This window comes from Taudactylus pleione, unplaced genomic scaffold (assembly GCF_031769625.1).
Source record: "Taudactylus pleione unplaced genomic scaffold, aTauple2 ptg000460l, whole genome shotgun sequence".
Taxonomy (NCBI): Eukaryota; Metazoa; Chordata; class Amphibia; order Anura; family Myobatrachidae; genus Taudactylus; species Taudactylus pleione.
In genome coordinates this window covers 1,957,708-1,978,838 of record NW_028284862.1, presented here as the reverse complement: position 1 = coordinate 1,978,838, position 21,131 = coordinate 1,957,708, and the positions used below count along the sequence as shown (strand labels likewise).

Below are 21,131 nucleotides of genomic sequence, written 5' to 3'. Positions count from 1 at the left end.
ATTATCATGTGACCATAATCTACATAGACTTCCATTTGTAACGTCCGTGTCTTACCCAATGTATAGCAGATAATTATCATGTGACCATAATCTACATAGACTTCCATATGTAACATCCGTGTCTTACCCAATGTATAGCAGATAATTATCATGTGACCATAATCTACATAGACTTCTATATGTAACGTCCGTGTCTTACCCAATGTATAGCAGATAATTATCATGTGACCATAATCTACATAGACTTCTATATGTAACATCCGTGTCTTACCCAATGTATAGCAGATAATTATCATGTGACCATAATCTACATAGACTTCTATATGTAACATCCGTGTCTTACCCAATGTATAGCAGATAATTATCATGTGAGAAATTGAGAGTTTTTGTTTTACTTTAAAATGGTCCGTGTTTTATTATTTATGTATACTGTGTGTGTGTATATATATATTTATATATAATATATGTGTGTATGTATGTATACTGTGTGTGTGTGTGTGTGTGTGTGTGTGTGTGTGTGTGTGTGTGTATGTATACTGTGTGTGTGTGTATGTATACTGTGTGTGTGTGTGTGTGTGTGTGTATATGTATACTGTGTGTGTGTGTGTGTATGTATACTGTGTGTGTGTGTGTGTGTGTGTGTGTATATGTATGTATGTATGAGCCTTGGTTACGGTGTAGGGTCTAGCAGACAGGAGCACACACACCCAATGTCATAGAATAGGCAGCAAACAGGGTTCATCGCTTTGCACATCAAACCCAGATATTGGGATCAAGCGCCTCAGTGTTCTATAACAAGAATCCAGCCAGGCAGCATTTTCTATAGATGTGTTGGGTTATGTCTCTTCAGACTATGGTACCTGCTTACCTGCTCTGCCATATACAATTCTCTCCACACCTGGCCACACCCCCAGCTGTGCCATGCCCCTTCTCCATTACACTCTGCCACACCCCCAGCTGTGCCATGCCCCTTCTCCATTACACTCTGCCACACCCCCAGCTGTGCCATGCCTCTTCTCCATTACACTATGCCACACCCCCAGCTGTGCCATGCCCCTTCTCCACACCTGGCCACACCCCCAGCTGTGCCATGCCCCTTCTCCATTACACTCTGCCATACCCCCAGCTGTGCCATGCCCCTTCTCCACACCTGGCCACACCCCCAGCTGTGCCATGCCCCTTCTCCATTACACTCTGCCACACCCCCAGCTGTGCCATGCCCCTTCTCCATTACACTCTGCCACACCCCCAGCTGTGCCATGCCTCTTCTCCATTACACTCTACCACACCCCCAGCTGTGCCATGCCCCTTCTCCATTACACTATGCCACACCCCCAGCTGTGCCATGCCCCTTCTCCACATGTGGCCACACCCCCAGCTGTGCCATGCCCCTTCTCCATTACACTCTACCACACCCCCAGCTGTGCCATGCCCCTTCTCCATTACACTATGCCACACCCCCAGCTGTGCCATGCCCCGTCTCCACACCTGGCCACACCCCCAGCTGTGCCATGCCCCTTCTCCATTACACTATGCCACACCCCCAGCTGTGCCATGCCCCTTCTCCATTACACTCTACCACACCCCCAGCTGTGCCATGCCCCTTCTCCACACCTGGCTACACCCCCAGCTGTGCCATGCCCCTTCTCCATTACACTCTACCACACCCCCAGCTGTGCCATGCCCCTTCTATACACCTGGCCACACCCCCAGCTGTGCCATGCCCCTTCTCCACACCTGGCCACACCCCCAGCTGTGCCATGCCCCTTCTCCATTACACTCTACCACACCCCCAGCTGTGCCATGCCCCTTCTCCATTACACTCTACCACACCCCCAGCTGTGCCATGCCCCTTCTCCATTACACTCTACCACACCCCCAGCTGTGCCATGCCCCTTCTCCATTACACTCTGCCACACCCCCAGCTGTGCCATGCCCCTTCTCCACACCTGGCCACACCCCCAGCTGTGCCATGCCCCTTCTCCATTACACTCTACCACACCCCCAGCTGTGCCATGCCCCTTCTCCATTACACTCTGCCACACCCCCAGCTGTGCCATGCCCCTTCTCCATTACACTCTGCCACACCCCCAGCTGTGCCATGCCCCTTCTCCATTACACTCTGCCACACCCCCAGCTGTGCCATGCCCCTTCTCCATTACACTCTGCCACACCCCCAGCTGTGCCATGCCCCTTCTCCATTACACTCTGCCACACCCCCAGCTGTGCCATGCCTCTTCTCCATTACACTATGCCACACCCCCAGCTGTGCCATGCCCCTTCTCCACACCTGGCCACACCCCCAGCTGTGCCATGCCCCTTCTCCATTACACTCTGCCATACCCCCAGCTGTGCCATGCCCCTTCTCCACACCTGGCCACACCCCCAGCTGTGCCATGCCCCTTCTCCATTACACTCTGCCACACCCCCAGCTGTGCCATGCCCCTTCTCCATTACACTCTGCCACACCCCCAGCTGTGCCATGCCTCTTCTCCATTACACTCTACCACACCCCCAGCTGTGCCATGCCCCTTCTCCATTACACTATGCCACACCCCCAGCTGTGCCATGCCCCTTCTCCACATGTGGCCACACCCCCAGCTGTGCCATGCCCCTTCTCCATTACACTCTACCACACCCCCAGCTGTGCCATGCCCCTTCTCCATTACACTATGCCACACCCCCAGCTGTGCCATGCCCCTTCTCCACACCTGGCTACACCCCCAGCTGTGCCATGCCCCTTCTCCATTACACTCTACCACACCCCCAGCTGTGCCATGCCCCTTCTATACACCTGGCCACACCCCCAGCTGTGCCATGCCCCTTCTCCACACCTGGCCACACCCCCAGCTGTGCCATGCCCCTTCTCCATTACACTCTACCACACCCCCAGCTGTGCCATGCCCCTTCTCCATTACACTCTACCACACCCCCAGCTGTGCCATGCCCCTTCTCCATTACACTCTGCCACACCCCCAGCTGTGCCATGCCCCTTCTCCACACCTGGCCACACCCCCAGCTGTGCCATGCCCCTTCTCCATTACACTCTACCACACCCCCAGCTGTGCCATGCCCCTTCTCCATTACACTCTGCCACACCCCCAGCTGTGCCATGCCCCTTCTCCATTACACTCTGCCACACCCCCAGCTGTGCCATGCCCCTTCTCCATTACACTCTGCCACACCCCCAGCTGTGCCATGCCCCTTCTCCATTACTCTGCCACACCCCCAGCTGTGCCATGCCCCTTCTCCATTACACTCTGCCACACCCCCAGCTGTGCCATGCCCCTTCTCCATTACACTCTGCCACACCCCCAGCTGTGCCATGCCCCTTCTCCATTACACTCTGCCACACCCCCAGCTGTGCCATGCCCCTCCCCTCGTGTCACTTCTGAGTCACTAGGCCACACCTCCAGCTGTTATACCCCTCCTCTGTCACTAGGCCACACCCCCTTCTGTGCCATGCCCCTCCCCTCGTGTCACTTCTGAGTCACTAGGCCACACCTCCAGCTGTTATACCCCTCCTCTGTCACTAGGCCACACCCCCTTCTGTGCTATGCCCCTTCTTCCTTACACTAAACCACATCTCCAGCTGCACCATGACATTGCTCCGTATCATTAGGCCACACCCCCAGCTGTGCGATGCTCCTCCCCTCACGTCACTGGGCCACACCTCCAAGCTGTTGCATTGTAAGGAATACCATCTGTACTGTACAGCGAGTTCTGTGATTAGATTACTGGCACATTATGTATAGACACAAAGTGAAGCCCTGCAGTAAGGATACAGTTATACATTTGTTTTTTCGGCGATATATTCAGATCTTTGTCCTGTTAGTGCGGTCGGCTCATCTTGATGGCTCTTCCTCCCTAACCCTCATCTCTCTAGCTGCGCCGGCAAGAACCGGAGGAAGTGACGGAAGAAAACGTGCGCAGGATCAGTATTCACACCCTGTACCTGATAAGCACCACCGTAGACTGTATGCAGAACGTGAGTCCTGGGACTGTCAGAGTACACCCACATGCGCCAAATATAGGGCCACTAACTAATATCCGTTACACAGAGGTGCAGCAAGATGAGATGTGGCTTCAGCTTAACCAACAAGCTTCACACATTAAGGGATGTTTATTGTAAATGATAAAGACGGGGAGTACTATAGAGATGTCCTGTGCTGGGGGTCGGGATGCGAAGGGAGGAGAGTGCAGTATAGAGATGCCCTGTGCTGGGGGTGGGGATGGGGTGAGAGGAGAGTGCAGTATAGAGATACCCTGTGCTGGGGGTGGGGATGGGGTGAGAGGAGAGTGCAGTATAGAGATGCCCTGTGCTGGGGGTGGGGATGGGAAGGGAGGAGAGTGCAGTGTAGAGATGCCCTGTGCTGGGGGTGGGGATGGGAAGGGAGGAGAATGCAGTATAGAGATGCCCTGTGCTGGGGGTGGGGATGGGAAGGGAGGAGAATGCAGTATAGAGATGCCCTGTGCTGGGGATGGGAAGGGAGGAGAGTGCAGTATAGAGATGTCCTGTGCTGGGGTCGGGATGCGAAGGGAGGAGAGTGCAGTATAGAGATGCCCTGTGCTGGGGTCGGGATGGGGTGAGAGGAGAGTGCAGTATAGAGATGCCCTGTGCTGGGGTCGGGATGGGGTGAGAGGAGAGTGCAGTATAGAGATGCCCTGTGCTGGGGGTGGGGATGCGAAGGGAGGAGAGTGCAGTATAGAGATGCCCTGTGCTGGGGGTGGGGATGGGGTGAGAGGAGAGTGCAGTATAGAGATACCCTGTGCTGGGGGTGGGGATGGGGTGAGAGGAGAGTGCAGTATAGAGATGCCCTGTGCTGGGGGTGAGGATGGGAAGGGAGGAGAGAGCAGTATAGAGATGCCCTGTGCTGGAGGTGGGGATGGGAAGGGAGGAGAGTGCAGTATAGAGATGCCCTGTGCTGGGGGTGGGGATGGGAAGGGAGGAGAGTGCAGTATAGAGATGCCCTGTGCTGGGGGTGGGGATGGGAAGGGAGGAGAGTGCAGTATAGAGATGCCCTGTGCTGGGGGTGGGGATGGGGTGAGAGGAGAGTGCAGTATAGAGATGCCCTGTGCTGGGGGTGGGGATGGGGTGAGAGGAGAGTGCAGTATAGAGATGCCCTGTGCTGGGGGTGGGGATGGGGTGAGAGGAGAGTGCAGTATAGAGATGCCCTGTGCTGAGGGTGGGGATGGGAAGGGAGGAGAGTGCAGTATAGAGATGCCCTGTGCTGAGGGTGGGGATGGGAAGGGAGGAGAGTGCAGTATAGAGATGCCCTGTGCTGGGGGTGGGGATGGGAAGGGAGGAGAGTGCAGTATAGAGATGCCCTGTGCTGGGGGTGGGGATGGGAAGGGAGGAGAGTGCAGTATAGAGATGCCCTGTGCTGGGGGTGGGGATGGAGAGGAGAGTGCAGTATAGAGATGCCCTGTGCTGGGGGTGGGGATGGGAAGGGAGGAGAGTGCAGTATAGAGATGCCCTGTGCTGGAGGTGGGGATGGGAAGGGAGGAGAGTGCAGTATAGAGATGCCCTGTGCTGGGGGTGGGGATGGGAAGGGAGGAGAGTGCAGTATAGAGATGCCCTGTGCTGGGGGTGGGAAGGGAGGAGAGTGCAGTATAGAGATGCCCTGTGCTGGGGATGGGAAGGGAGGAGAGTGCAGTATAGAGATGCCCTGTGCTGGGGGTGGGGATGGGAAGGGAGGAGAGTGCAGTATAGAGATGCCCTGTGCTGGGGATGGGAAGGGAGGAGAGTGCAGTATAGAGATGCCCTGTGCTGGGGATGGGAAGGGAGGAGAGTGCAGTATAGAGATGCCCTGTGCTGGGGGTGGGGATGGGAAGGGAGGAGAGTGCAGTATAGAGATGCCCTGTGCTGGGGGTGGGGATGGGAAGGGAGGAGAGTGCAGTATAGAGATGCCCTGTGCTGGGGGTGGGGATGGGAAGGGAGGAGAGTGCAGTATAGAGATGCCCTGTGCTGGGGGTGGGGATGGGAAGGGAGGAGAGTGCAGTATAGAGATGCCCTGTGCTGGGGGTGGGGATGGGAAGGGAGGAGAGTGCAGTATAGAGATGCCCTGTGCTGGGGGTGGGGATGGGAAGGGAGGAGAGTGCAGTATAGAGATGCCCTGTGCTGGGGATGGGAAGGGAGGAGAGTGCAGTATAGAGATGCCCTGTGCTGGGGGATGGGAAGGGAGGAGAGTGCAGTAGAGAGATGCCCTGTGCTGGGGGTGGAGATGGGAAGGGAGGAGAGTGCAGTATAGAGATGCCCTGTGCTGGGGATGGGAAGGGAGGAGAGTGCAGTATAGAGATGCCCTGTGCTGGGGGTGGGGATGGGAAGGGAGGAGAGTGCAGTATAGAGATGCCCTGTGCTGGGGGTGGGGATGGGAAGGGAGGAGAGTGCAGTATAGAGATGCCCTGTGCTGGGGGTGGGGATGGGAAGGGAGGAGAGTGCAGTATAGAGCTGCCCTGTGCTTGGGGTGGGGATGGGAAGGGGGGAGAGTGCAGTATAGAGATGCCCTGTGCTGGGGGTGGGGATGGAGTGAGAGGAGAGTGCAGTATAGAGATGCCCTGTGCTGGGGGTGGGGATGGGAAGGGAGGAGAGTGCAGTATAGAGATGCCCTGTGCTGGGGGTGGGGATGGGAAGGGAGGAGAGTGCAGTATAGAGATGCCCTGTGCTGGGGATGGGAAGGGAGGAGAGTGCAGTATAGAGATGCCCTGTGCTGGGGGTGGGGATGGGAAGGGAGGAGAGTGCAGTATAGAGATGCCCTGTGCTGGGGATGGGAAGGGAGGAGAGTGCAGTATAGAGATGCCCTGTGCTGGGGATGGGAAGGGAGGAGAGTGCAGTATAGAGATGCCCTGTGCTGGGGGTGGGGATGGGAAGGGAGGAGAGTGCAGTATAGAGATGCCCTGTGCTGGGGGTGGGGATGGGAAGGGAGGAGAGTGCAGTATAGAGATGCCCTGTGCTGGGGGTGGGGATGGGAAGGGAGGAGAGTGCAGTATAGAGATGCCCTGTGCTGGGGGTGGGGATGGGAAGGGAGGAGAGTGCAGTATAGAGATGCCCTGTGCTGGGGGATGGGAAGGGAGGAGAGTGCAGTATAGAGATGCCCTGTGCTGGGGGTGGGGATGGGAAGGGAGGAGAGTGCAGTATAGAGATGCCCTGTGCTGGGGGATGGGAAGGGAGGAGAGTGCAGTAGAGAGATGCCCTGTGCTGGGGGTGGAGATGGGAAGGGAGGAGAGTGCAGTATAGAGATGCCCTGTGCTGGGGGTGGGGATGGGAAGGGAGGAGAGTGCAGTATAGAGATGCCCTGTGCTGGGGGTGGGGATGGGAAGGGAGGAGAGTGCAGTATAGAGATGCCCTGTGCTGGGGGTGGGGATGGGAAGGGAGGAGAGTGCAGTATAGAGCTGCCCTGTGCTTGGGGTGGGGATGGGAAGGGGGGAGAGTGCAGTATAGATATGCCCTGTGCTGGGGGTGGGGATGGAGTGAGAGGAGAGTGCAGTATAGAGATGCCCTGTGCTGGGGGTGGGGATGGGAAGGGAGGAGAGTGCAGTATAGAGATGCCCTGTGCTGGGGGTGGGGATGGGAAGGGAGGAGAGTGCAGTATAGAGATGCCCTGTGCTGGGGGTGGGGATGGGAAGGGAGGAGAGTGCAGTATAGAGATGCCCTGTGCTGGGGGTGGGGATGGGAAGGGAGGAGAGTGCAGTATAGAGATGCCCTGTGCTGGGGATGGGAAGGGAGGAGAGTGCAGTATAGAGATGCCCTGTGCTGGGGATGGGAAGGGAGGAGAGTGCAGTATAGAGATGCCCTGTGCTGGGGGTGGGGATGGGAAGGGAGGAGAGTGCAGTATAGAGATGCCCTGTGCTGGGGATGGGAAGGGAGGAGAGTGCAGTATAGAGATGCCCTGTGCTGGGGGTGGGGATGGGAAGGGAGGAGAGTGCAGTATAGAGATGTCCTGTGCTGGGGGTGGGGATGGGAAGGGAGGAGAGTGCAGTATAGAGATGCCTTGTGCTGGGGGTGGAGATGGGAAGGGAGGAGAGTGCAGTATAGAGATGCCCTGTGCTGGGGGTGGGGATGGGAAGGGAGGAGAGTGCAGTATAGAGATGTCCTGTGCTGGGGGTGGGGATGGGAAGGGAGGAGAGTGCAGTATAGAGATGCCTTGTGCTGGGGGTGGAGATGGGAAGGGAGGAGAGTGCAGTATAGAGATGCCCTGTGCTGGGGGTGGGGATGGGAAGGGAGGAGAGTGCAGTATAGAGATGTCCTGTGCTGGGGGTGGGGATGGGAAGGGAGGAGAGTGCAGTATAGAGATGCCCTGTGCTGGGGGTGGGGATGGGAAGGGAGGAGAGTGCAGTATAGAGATGCCCTGTGCTGGGGGATGGGAAGGGAGGAGAGTGCAGTATAGAGATGCCCTGTGCTGGGGGATGGGAAGGGGGTAGAGTGCAGTAGAGAGATGCCCTGTGCTGGGGGTGGGGATGGGAAGGGAGGAGAGTGCAGTAGAGAGATGCCCTGTGCTGGGGGTGGGGATGGGGTGAGGGGAGAGTGCAGTATAGAGATGCCCTGTGCTGGGGATGGGAAGGGAGGAGAGTGCAGTATAGAGATGCCCTGTGCTGGGGGTGGGGATGGGAAGGGAGGAGAGTGCAGTATAGAGATGCCCTGTGCTGGGGGTGGGGATGGGGTGAGAGGAGAGTGCAGTATAGAGATGCCCTGTGCTGGGGGTGGGGATGGGAAGGGAGGAGAGTGCAGTATAGAGATGCCCTGTGCTGGGGGTGGGGATGGGGTGGTGGTAGAGTGCAGTAGAGAGATGCCCTGTGCTGGGGGTGGGCATGGGAAGGGAGGAGTGTGCAGTAGAGAGATGCCCTGTGCTGGGGGTGGGGATGGGTTGGGGGTAGAGTGCAGTATAGAGATGCCCTGTGCTGGGGGTGGGGATGGGAAGGGAGGAGAGTGCAGTATAGAGATGCCCTGTGCTGGGGGTGGGGATGGGAAGGGAGGTGAGTGCAGTATAGAGATGCCCTGTGCTGGGGGTCGGGATGGGATGGGGGTAGAGTGCAGTATAGAGATGCCCTGTGCTGGGGGTGGGGGCAGAGAGTTCTGTACAAACGTTTTCTGATTTCCATTTTGCAGATCCTGTGGCCGTACCTCCTGGAGTTTGTAGTCCCCATACAGTACAGTAATGCTTTGACCCCTCTATGTAAAAGTTTGGTTCACCTGGCTCAGAAGAAGCAGGAGGAAGATGTGGACAAGTTCCTGATAAACTATAATGTGAATGGTGCGCATCCTTCTGTCTATCACCTATCGGCCGTTATCTCTTCCCGTGATGTCCATTTCCTCCCATTGTCTGGTCTCCCTCATGTATCGCTGCCATTATTTCCCTTTATTGCCCCCGTGTGTTATATCTGAGCCCCACAGGTCTCGCTAATTGGTTGTGTCTCTCCCTCTCCTGCTTTTTTCCTTACAGTGAATCTGCCAACTCCGGTCGCTTTGTTTGCACGGCTCCTGGTAAGCGCCACGTTACAGCGTTCTCCTGTCCTCCTGTACAGTCATCTCCATGTTCTCCATAAGAGCGCGGAGGTCTGTCACTGCAGTCTCTCCTGAGATGCTTCCATACATTACCATAGATGGCACCGCATCTCTTATCTCCTCTGTAACATGTCCACATTCAGTTCTTTATTCATGAGTTACATAGCAGAATGAAGCTGCACTTAGTCAGTGGCTACACCCCTACCATGTCTCTGCTACCGGCTGTCTTCACCTCAAGTGGGAAACTCAGATAACCCCGATAATTTTTCAGGTGAATAAAACAGAAGTCACCGCATTTTTTTTACCTTCGGGCACTTCATGTAAAGCCAATTTTATCCGCCTGAAAAATTACCCGTTTTCGGGCGAATACACACAGGATCCCTGATAGGGTCACAGACCTATGTATTTTAGCTGCCGGCTTTCCGATAACAGGGTCATAATCCGGGATTGGTTCTCAGAACCTGTAAAAAAAAAAAAAAAATCCCTAGTAAGGTCTGCCGGCGGCAGCGCTTCGGGCGTAATTGATAAGCCCCCAGGGGTTCAATTAGGCGTGGAACAATACCACAGCTGGTTGAATTCCCCCCTAACTCTGATGATGGAAATTAATTTCACTCTCATCTTGTGTGAGAGGGGGAGGGAGTGTGCGCCATGGGGCAGAGGCCTATTTTACTAGTCATATTTAAAATATTGGAGAGGCTGAGATACCGCTTCCTAGTTCTCACCTAGGAGTATATTTACTAAAGGTCGATTGTGATCTATTTTTATTAATTTAAAACTGATAAATCTCGACATCGATGTTGTGTTTCTGAGGCTGAATCACACATTTACTAATGCTAAAAAAAAAATTGTCTGTTCGCAAATGTGTAATTTAGCCCCGGAAACACAACATTGATGTCGATTTTTATCAGTTTTAAACTGATCAAAATAATTTAGAATCGACCTTTAGTAAATATACCACCTAGTGTAATGTGTCCAGGTCTGAGGTCAGATCCCCGGGGAGGAGAGTGAGGTAGAGATACCACTTCCTAGAACTCACCTAGAGTAATGTGTCCAGGTCTGAGGTCAGATCCCCGGGGAGGAGAGTGAGGTAGAGATACCACTTCCTAGAACTCACCTAGAGTAATGTGTCCAGGCCTGAAGTCAGATCCCCGGGGAGGAGGTAGAGATACCACTTCCTAGTCCTCACCTAGAGTAATGTGTCCAGGTCTGAGGTCAGATCCCCGGGGAGGAGAGTGAGGTAGAGATACCACTTCCTAGAACTCACCTAGAGTAATGTGTCCAGGCCTGAAGTCAGATCCCCGGGGAGGAGGTAGAGATACCACTTCCTAGTCCTCACCTAGAGTAATGTGTCCAGGTCTGAGGTCAGATCCCCGGAGAGGAGAGTGAGGTAGAGATACCACTGCCTAGTTAGGTTTAGTTTTGGTTGTTGTCCTTGATGTAGGGATCTGTCCTGTAGCTTGTGGGTGTTTATAATTCTGCCGGTTCCTTAGGTGGTGTCTATGTCCTTGGAACCCAGTGATGGAAGAAACTCTGCAGCTCTGCGTCTCCTGTCTGCAATGCAGCTTAATATTCACCCAACTATTGGACAATGCTGGGACCAGGAGGTCCCCAAACTGCTGCAGTGCTTGGAAGGTAGGATAGTTGCCTACAACCTGGATCCCCTCTCTTTCTACACACAGACAGCGCCGAGCGGGTAACCACAGATGGCCGCTTAGTGTCTGATGATCTGAATTCCCTCCCAGCGTGATGTCCTTTAAAAGCTAGAATGTGGCGCATTCATCCAGCTCACTATAGGGACTTATTCATGGATACGCAATTGTGTAGAACATGTCCCTGGATTAGATAGACAATGAATTGTTACTTATTTTGTGTTCTTTAATGTAACTAGTGACAATTATATGGTATTCTCTTCTGGGCGTAGATGGGCACTGCGTATATACTATATATCATATAGATGTCATCTATAGTATAATGAATAAATCAGACACGTGTATATTATTTGGGTTTTGTGCCCATCCTATAGCTGCATCTGCCCTACGCAGAGCCTGTATTCCGTGCAGTGACGGCGCCATGACCACCCCGCCCTGTGCTTTGTGCTGGTCATTAGCCGCCTTTCCCACTGCGCACAGCTTGGTCTCCGCTGACATCTGTAGTAATGCTCCTGGCAGTTTATGGTGATTATTAGAGAATAAAGTGACATTTTCTATGGTGGGCAGAAGGATCTTTGCAGGAGTAAGTTATCAGATAAGAATGTGCCGGGCTCTCGGCTTATTCCACAAATCTGCCCTATATTCCTGATAACCAGACACAGGACTAGATGGGGCCGTGTGAGACAATCTAATTGAGATGTCTCATTGGTTTATCTGGCGCTGTCCATGAACCCTGTCAGTATTAGGAATCCATACACCTGATTACGTTTTGGATCTTGCTGGTTTTACATCAGTCCGACTGTGAGATTAGAAGAATGAGCCGTGCAAGCTTACTCAAATCATTAATCATATTCTGCCTTCTAGAGTCCGATGAGAAGACGCTAAAGCCGAGAGACTGGGAGGACAAATTACTGAAGGTATTACTGATGATCCAGGCCTAGAACCCCAGGGCGCTGTATGGTGCTGTCATCCCACTCGTTCTTCTGTATAGACCCCACATACACCCCGCCATGGCTCTGTGTTATTGGGACATTGCTTTCTCTTCTCCTTGTTATCTCCTGTCCAGCTCCTGGTGGACTCCCTGCAGGCTGTGTCTGACGATGAGTGGATGTGTCAACTTTCACAGGAGATGAGACAACAGCTCAGCTTCTATAACACTTCCCCGGGGGAGAAGGTGAGTGACGGGCAGATCTTGCTCAGCGTCCTCTGTAATCTCCATGATGTCTCATGGGGTAACCTGTGACTGATAAGTATGTACTACTAAGATGGTCAGTGTGCACTGCTAACGCCAATTGTGGGCGTCTCAGTGCATTTAGAGCAGGTGAAATAAAGTGTGTTGCTCAGTAACCTTTTTCCCAACCACATACAGGTGTCCTCGTGGATATATAAATATGTCATATTAAATGTCTTTGTGTCTGTAGCAGGATTACCCAGGATAGGCGTAGCCTAGTTTTGGCAGGATTACCCAGGATAGACGTAGCCTTGTATTGGGAGGATTACCCAGGATAGACGTAGCCTTGTGGTGGGAGGATTACCCAGGATAGACGTAGCCTAGTGGTAGGAGGATTACCCAGGATAGCCGTAGCCTAGTGGTAGGAGGATTACCCATGATTTACATAGCCTAGTGGTAAGAGGTTTACCCAGGATATACATAGCCTAGTGGTAGGAGGATCACCCAGGATATACATAGCCTAGTGGTAGGAGGATTACCCAGGATAGATGTAGCCTAGTGTTAGGAGGATTACCCAGGATAGATGTAGCCTAGTGCTAGGAGGATTACCCAGGATAGATGTAGCCTAGTGCTAGGAGGATTACCCAGGATCGATGTAGCCTAGTACTAGGAGGATTACCCAGGATAGATGTAGCCTAGTGCTAGGAGGATTACCCAGGATAGGCGTAGCCTAGTGCTAGGAGGATTACCCAGGATAGATGTAGCCTAGTGGTAGGAGGATTACCTAGGATAGATGTAGCCTAGTGCTAGGAGGATTACCCAGGATTGGCGTAGCCAAGGGAGTGGGATCACTCACAATTCTGCCTAAGAACACAGCCATGAATAAAGAACGGTACCAAAACATCCTCCAAGAGCAACTTCTCCCAACCATCCAAGAACAGTTTGGTGAGGAACAATGCCTTTTCCAGCATGATGGAGCACCTTGTCATAAGGCAGAAGTGATAACAAAGTGGCTCGGGGAACAAAACATCGAAATTTTGGGTCCATGGCCAGGAAACACCCCAGACCTTAATCCCATTGAGAACTTGTGGTCAATCCTCATGAGGCGGGTGGACAAACAAAAACCCACAAATTCTGATAAACTCCAAGCATTGATTAGGCAAGAATGGGCGGCCATCAGTCAGTATGTGGCCCAGAAGTTGAGTGACAGCATGTCAGGGTGAATTGCAGAGGTCTTAAAAAAGAAGGGTCAACACTGCAAATATTCACTCTTTGCATAAACTTAATTTAATTGTCAATAAAAGCCTTTGAAACTTATGTAATGCTGTAATGTTACTTCAGTACACCATAGTAACATCTGACCCTTATGTAATGCTGTAATGTTACCTCAGTATACCATAGTAACATCTGACAAAAAGGTATAAACACACTGAAGCAGCAAACTTTGTGAAAACCAATACTTGTGTCATTGTCAAAACTTTTGGCCATGGCTGTTGTCGTAGACTAGTGGTAGGAGGATTACCCAGGATAGGCATAACCTTGGGGTAGGAGGATTACCCAGGACAGACGTAGCCTAGTGGTAGGAGGATTACCCAGGAAAGACGTAGCCTAGTGGTAGGAGGATTACCCAGGATAGACATAGCCTAGTGGTAGGACGATTACCCAGGATATACATAGCCTAGTGGTAGGAGGATCACCCAGGATAGGCGTTGCCTAATGGTAGGATTACCCAGGATAGATGTAGCCTAATGGTAGGAGGATCACCCAGGATAGGCGTAGCCTAGTGGTTGGAGGATTACCCAGGATAGGCATAGCCTAGTGGTTGAATGATTACCCAGGATAGGTGTAGCCTAGTGCTAGGAGGATTACCCAGAATAGGCGTAGGCTAGTGCTAGGAGGATTACCCAGGATAGATGTAGCCTAGTGCTAGGAGGATTACCCAGGATAGATGTAGCCTAGTGCTAGGAGGATTACCCAGGATAGATGTAGCCTAGTGCTAGGAGGATTACCCAGGATAGATGTAGCCTAGTGGTAGGTAGGATTACCCAGAATAGATGTAGCCTAGTGCTAGGAGGATTACCCAGGATAGATGTAGCCTAGTACTAGGAGGATTACCCAGGATAGATGTAGCCTAGTGGTAGGTAGGATTACCCAGGATAGATGTAGCCTAGTGCTAGGAGGATTACCCAGGATAGATGTAGCCTAGTAATAGGAGGATTACCCAGGATAGATGTAGCCTAGTGCTAGGAGGATTACCCAGGATAGATGTAGCCTAGTGCTAGGAGGATTACCCAGGATAGATGTAGCCTAGTGCTAGGAGGATTACCCAGGATAGATGTAGCCTAGTACTAGGAGGATTACCCAGGATAGATGTAGCCTAGTGCTAGGAGGATTACCCATGATAGATGTAGCCTAGTACTAGGAGGATTACCCAGGATAGATGTAGCCTAGTGGTAGGAAGATTACCCAGGATAGATGTAGCCTAGTGGTAGGAGGATTACCCAGGATAGGCGTAGCCTAGTGCTAGGAGGATTACCCATGATAGATGTAGCCTAGTACTAGGAGGATTACCCAGGATAGATGTAGCCTAGTGCTATGAGGATTACCCAGGATAGATGTAGCCTAGTGGTAGGAGGATTACCCAGGATAGGCGTAGCCTAGGGAGTGGGATCACTCACAATTCTGCCTAAGAACACAGCCATGAATAACGGTACCAAAACATCCTCCAAGAGCAACTTCTCCCAACCATCCAAGAACAGTTTGGTGAGGAACAATGCCTTTTCCAGCATGATGGAGCAACTTGCCATAAGGCAAAAGTGATAACAAAGTGGCTCGTCGAGCAAAAAAAATAAATCGAAATTTTGGGTCCATGGCTAGGAAACTCTCCAGACCTTAATCCTATCGAGAACTTGTGGTCAATCATCAAGAGGCGGGTGGACAAACAAAAACCCACAAATTCTGATAAACTCCATGCATTGATTAGGCAAGAATGGGCGGCCATCAGTCAGTATGTGGCCCAGAAGTTGATTGACAGCATGTCAGGGCGAATTGCAGAGGTCTTGAAAAAGAAGGGTCAATACTGCAAATATTCACTCTTTGCATAAACTTAATTTAATTGTCAATAAAAGCCTTTGAAACTTATGTAATGCTGTAATGTTACTTCAGTACACCATAGTAACATCTGACCCTTATGTAATGCTGTAATGTTACCTCAGTATACCATAGTAACATCTGACACTTATGTAATGCTGTAATGTTACCTCAGTATACCATAGTAACATCTGACACTTATGTAATGCTGTAATGTTACCTCAGCATACCATAGTAACATCTGACACTTATGTAATGTTACCTCAGTATACCATAGTAACATCTGACACTTATGTAATGCTGTAATGTTACCTCAGTATACCATAGTAACATCTGACACTTATGTAATGCTGTAATGTTACCTCAGTATACCATAGTAACATCTGACACTTATGTAATGCTGTAATGTTACCTCAGTATACCATAGTAACATCTGACACTTATGTAATGCTGTAATGTTACCTCAGTATACCATAGTAACATCTGACACTTATGTAATGCTGTAATGTTACCTCAGTATACCATAGTAACATCTGACACTTATGTAATGCTGTAATGTTACCTCAGTATACCATAGTAACATCTGACACTTATGTAATGCTGTAATGTTACCTCAGTATACCATAGTAACATCTGACACTTATGTAATGCTTGTAATGTTACCTCAGTATACCATAGTAACATCTGACACTTATGTAATGCTGTAATGTTACCTCAGTATACCATAGTAACATCTGACACTTATGTAATGCTGTAATGTCACCTCAGTATACCATAGTAACATCTGACACTTATGTAATGCTGTAATGTTACCTCAGTATACCATGGTAACATCTGACACTTATGTAATGCTGTAATGTTACCTCAGTATACCATAGTAACATCTGACACTTATGTAATGCTGTAATGTTACCTCAGTATACCATAGTAACATCTGACACTTATGTAATGCTGTAATGTTACCTCAGCATACCATAGTAACATCTGACACTTATGTAATGTTACCTCAGTATACCATAGTAACATCTGACACTTATGTAATGCTGTAATGTTACCTCAGTATACCATAGTAACATCTGACACTTATGTAATGCTGTAATGTTACCTCAGTATACCATAGTAACATCTGACACTTATGTAATGCTGTAATGTTACCTCAGTATACCATAGTAACATCTGACACTTATGTCATGCTGTAATGTTACCTCAGTATACCATAGTAACATCTGACACTTATGTAATGTTACCTCAGTATACCATAGTAACATCTGACACTTATGTAATGCTGTAATGTTACCTCAGTATACCATAGTAACATCTGACACTTATGTAATGCTGTAATATCACCTCAGTATACCATAGTAACATCTGACACTTATGTAATGTTACCTCAGTATACCATAGTAACCTCTGACACTTATGTAATGCTGTAATGTTACCTCAGTATACCATAGTAACATCTGACCCTTATGTAATGCTGTAATGTTACCTCAGTATACCATAGTAACATCTGACACTTATGTAATGTTACCTCAGTATACCATAGTAACCTCTGACACTTATGTAATGCTGTAATGTTACCTCAGTATACCATAGTAACATCTGACACTTATGTAATGCTGTAATGTTACCTCAGTATACCATAGTAACATCTGACACTGATGTAATGTTACCTCAGTATACCATAGTAACATCTGACACTTATGTAATGCTGTAATGTTACCTCAGTATACCATAGTAACATCTGACCCTTATGTAATGCTGTAATGTTACCTCAGTATACCATAGTAACATCTGACACTTATGTAATGCTGTAATGCCACCTCAGTATACCATAGTAACATCTGACACTTATGTAATGCTGTAATGTTACCTCAGTATACCATAGTAACATCTGAAGCTACGCCTATCCTGGTTAGAACTCTGTGACCTTGCTCTCGCTCCCGGCTGCTCTGTGACCTTCCTCCCACTCCCGGCTGCTCTGTGACCTTCCTCCCACTCCCGGCTGCTCTGTGACCTTGCTCCCGCTCCCGGGCTCTGTGACCTTGCTCCCGCTCCCGGACTCTGTGACCTTGCTCCCGCTCCCGGACTCTGTGACCTTGCTCCCGCTCCCGGACTCTGTGACCTTGCTCCCGCTCCCGGACTCTGTAAGCTTGCTCCCGCTCCCGGACTCTGTGACCTTGCTCCCGCTCCCGGACTCTGTGACCTTGCTCCCGCTCCCGGACTCTGTGACCTTGCTCCCGCTCCCGGACTCTGTGACCTTGCTCCCGCTCTTTTACAGGCTGCTCTGTGAGAAAATCCATCAGTAATCTTCTATAATAATCCCTGTACCCAGAAGAGGGCGACGTTGTACTTGTAATGGATGACACAATTGTAGAAAGGCTGAGGCGCTTTATAACATTTCTTATTGTGGATTGTTAACATTTATTTGATGTTCTTATGTCTGATGAATTAGCGTTACACGTTTATTATAGTTGCACACAGGCGCAGTTTTACTTATATCGTTGTCTTTCATGGATCATTCCTAGAATTTCCTCTACAAATGCATTGGGAGCACTCTGGGTGCCTGCTCCAACCGGGAGGTGGTGAGGAGAGAACTCCAGGAGCTGCTGGCATATGTCCGGTACCAGGAGGAAGCCGAGCGAGAGGTAATATATGGGTACAGAATACCCGTCTCTGCCCTGTGGACGTGTCCTGATTATCCTCCAGTAACTCCTGTAGTGTTATACGGCCTCTAACCACTGTGTAATGGTCACCTCTGATCTACCCCTGACCTCTGTGTAATGGTCACCTCTGATCTACCCCTGACCTCTGTGTAATGGTCACCTCTGATCTACCCCTGACCTCTGTGTAATGGTCCCCTCACATCTACCCCTGACCTCTGTGTAATGGTCCCCTCACATCTACCCCTTACCTCTGTGTAATGGTCACCTCTGATCTACCCCTGACCTCTGTGTAATGGTCCCCTCACATCTACCCCTGACCTCTGTGTAATGGTCCCCTCACATCTACCCCTGACCTCTGTGTAATGGTCACCTCACATCTACCCCTGTCCTCTGTGTAATGGTCCCCTCACATCAACCCCTGACCTCTGTGTAATGGTCACCTCACATCTACCCCTGACCTCTGTGTAATGGTCACCTCACATCTACCCCTGACCTCTGTGTAATGGTCACCTCACATCTACCCCTGACCTCTGTGTAATGGTCACCTCTGATCTACCCCTGACCTCTGTGTAATGGTCCCCTCACATTTACCCCTGACCTCTGTGTAATGGTCACCTCCCATCTACCCGTGACCGACCTCTGTGTAATGGTGACCTCGAAACTACCCCTGACCTCTGTGTAATGGTCACCTCTGATCTACCCCTGACCGACCTCTGTGTAATGGTCACCTCGGAACTACCCCTGACCGACCTCTGTGTAATGGTCACCTCTGATCTACCCCTGACCGACCTCTGTGTAATGGTCACCTCACATCTACCCCTGACCTCTGTGTAATGGTCACCTCTGATCTACCCCTGACCTCTGTGTAATGGTCACCTCTGATCTACCCCTGACCTCTGTATAGTGGTCACTTCACATCTACTCCTGACCTCTGTGTAATGGTCACCTCACATCTACCCCTGACCTCTGGGGGTTATGTAGTAATTGTATATCCTGTACTCTGGGTACGGGGGACGCAGGGGTTATGTAGTAATTGTATTTCCTGTACTCGGGGTACGGGGGATGCAGGGGTTATGTAGTAATTGTATATCCTGTGCTCTGGGTACGGGGGATGCAGGGGTTATGTAGTAATTGTATTTCCTGTGCTCTGGTTACGGGGGACGCAGGGGTTATGTAGTAATTGTATATCCTGTACTCGGGGTACGGGTGACGCAGGGGTTATGTAGTAATTGTATATCCTGTACTCGGGGTACGGGGGATGCAGGGGTTATGTAGTAATTGTATATCCTGTACTCTGGGTACGGGGGACGCAGGGGTTATGTAGTAATTGTATATCCTGTGCTCTGGTTACGGGGGATGAAGGGGTTATGTAGTAATTGTATATCCTGTACTCGGGGTACGGGGGACGCAGGGGTTATGTAGTAATTGTATATCCTGTACTCGGGGTACGGGGGATGCAGGGGTTATGTAGTAATTGTATATCCTGTGCTCTGGTTACGGGGGATGAAGGGGTTATGTAGTAATTGTATATCCTGTACTCGGGGTACGGGGGACGCAGGGGTTATGTAGTAATTGTATATCCTGTACTCGGGGTACGGGGGACGCAGGTCAGAGATAGGACGAGGCCGCACTGGTGTGTATAATAGTGTCTCTGGCTGTTTATGCCGGCTTTCTCTTCTCAGGGTCTGGCCGCTGCGTTTGGCATCTGTTCCGCTCGTCACCTTGATGACACGCTGGATAAAATGTCAGAGTTCCTGAAGTCGGACATCATGAAGAAAAACATGGGCATTCTGAACCTATTCAAGGTACTACACCTCCAGGGACCGTTCACTGGTGATTAGTGAGGCATTCTGAGGAATAAGCCTGCGGATTGGCTGCTCACTGCTAGAAGCACCAGAACAGAGAGCGACACCCCAGGCAGGGAAGAGGAACTGCATGGGTTGCTTGTGACGGTATACAATCGGGAAGCCGGCTGCCTTAATACCGGCAGCCGGCTTCCCGACTGTCATATCCCGGCGAGGGATGAAATGCCGGGCGTCTAGATGTAGACGCCTGACATTTCCCCGATGCCGGGAGACCGGCGCCCGGCAACCTGATCGAAGGGACGCCGGGCGCCGCGAGCGGACAGCCGCAGGGGTGGAGGGTTAGGTTTAGGGCACCCGGGGGGGACTTAGGGTTAGGCATCCACCGGGAGGGTTAGGGTTAGGATTGGGGGAGGGAGGGTTAGGGTTAGGCACCCCCGGGGGGGACTTAGGTTTAGGCAGTGGGGAAGGGGGGGTTAGGGTTAGACACTTAGAGGGGGGGATTAGGGTTAGGCACTTGTGGGGGAGGTTAGGCACTCCTAAGGAGGGTTAGGGTCTGGGGGTTAGGTTAGTTAGTAATTACCTATCCTCGATCGGGATTTCCAGCACTGTCGGGCTTCCGCTGCTGGGAACTTTGCTGTTGTCAGCCGGCGCTGCCGGGAATCGAACCGCCGGCCATGCGGCCCGCCGAATTTCATACCGATTCCCTTGTGACAGGTGCAGGGTGCTAGAATGAAGACTAGTACCAGTGTGGGTAGTGTAGGTGTGATGGGGTACCAATGTGGGTAGTGTAGGTGTGATGGTGTACCAGTGTGGGTAGTGTAGGTGTGAGGGTGTACCAGTGTGGGTAGTGTAGGTGTGAGGGTGTACCAGTGTGGGTAGTGTAGGTGTTCGGGTGTACCAGTGTGGGTAGTGTAGGTGTGATGGTGTACCAGTGTGGGTAGTGTAGGTGTGATGGTGTACCAGTGTGGGTAGTGTAGGTGTGAGGGTGTACCAGTGTGGGTAGTGTAGGTGTGAGGGTGTACCAGTGTGGGTAGTGTAGGTGTTCGGGTGTACCAGTGTGGGTAGTGTAGGTGTTCGGGTGTACCAGTGTGGGTAGTGTAGGTGTTCGGGTGTACCAGTGTGGGTAGTGTAGGTGTTCGGGTGTACCAGTGTGGGTAGTGTAGGTGTGAGGGTGTACCAGTGTAGGTGTGATGGTGTACCAGTGTGGGTAGTGTAGGTGTACCAGTGTGGGTAGTGTAGGTGTGAGGG

The 21,131-nt window shown here is 51.2% G+C and overlaps 1 protein-coding gene across 4 annotated transcripts in view; it reads left to right on the top strand.

Moving 5' to 3' along the window:
• The window catches only part of MROH1 (maestro heat like repeat family member 1), a 402,469-nt gene that overhangs the window by 88,593 nt on the left and 292,745 nt on the right, over window positions 1-21,131 (top strand). For all 4 annotated transcript variants that reach the window (XM_088448594.1, XM_088448595.1, XM_088448596.1 and 1 more), the window contains 8 exons: window positions 3,887-3,988; window positions 9,107-9,251; window positions 9,441-9,481; window positions 10,993-11,134; window positions 12,016-12,068; window positions 12,218-12,325; window positions 17,941-18,060; window positions 19,761-19,883. In XM_088448594.1, the coding sequence (XP_088304720.1) occupies window positions 3,887-3,988; window positions 9,107-9,251; window positions 9,441-9,481; window positions 10,993-11,134; window positions 12,016-12,068; window positions 12,218-12,325; window positions 17,941-18,060; window positions 19,761-19,883 (834 nt within the window). The remainder of the gene's footprint in view (window positions 1-3,886; window positions 3,989-9,106; window positions 9,252-9,440; window positions 9,482-10,992; window positions 11,135-12,015; window positions 12,069-12,217; window positions 12,326-17,940; window positions 18,061-19,760; window positions 19,884-21,131) is intronic.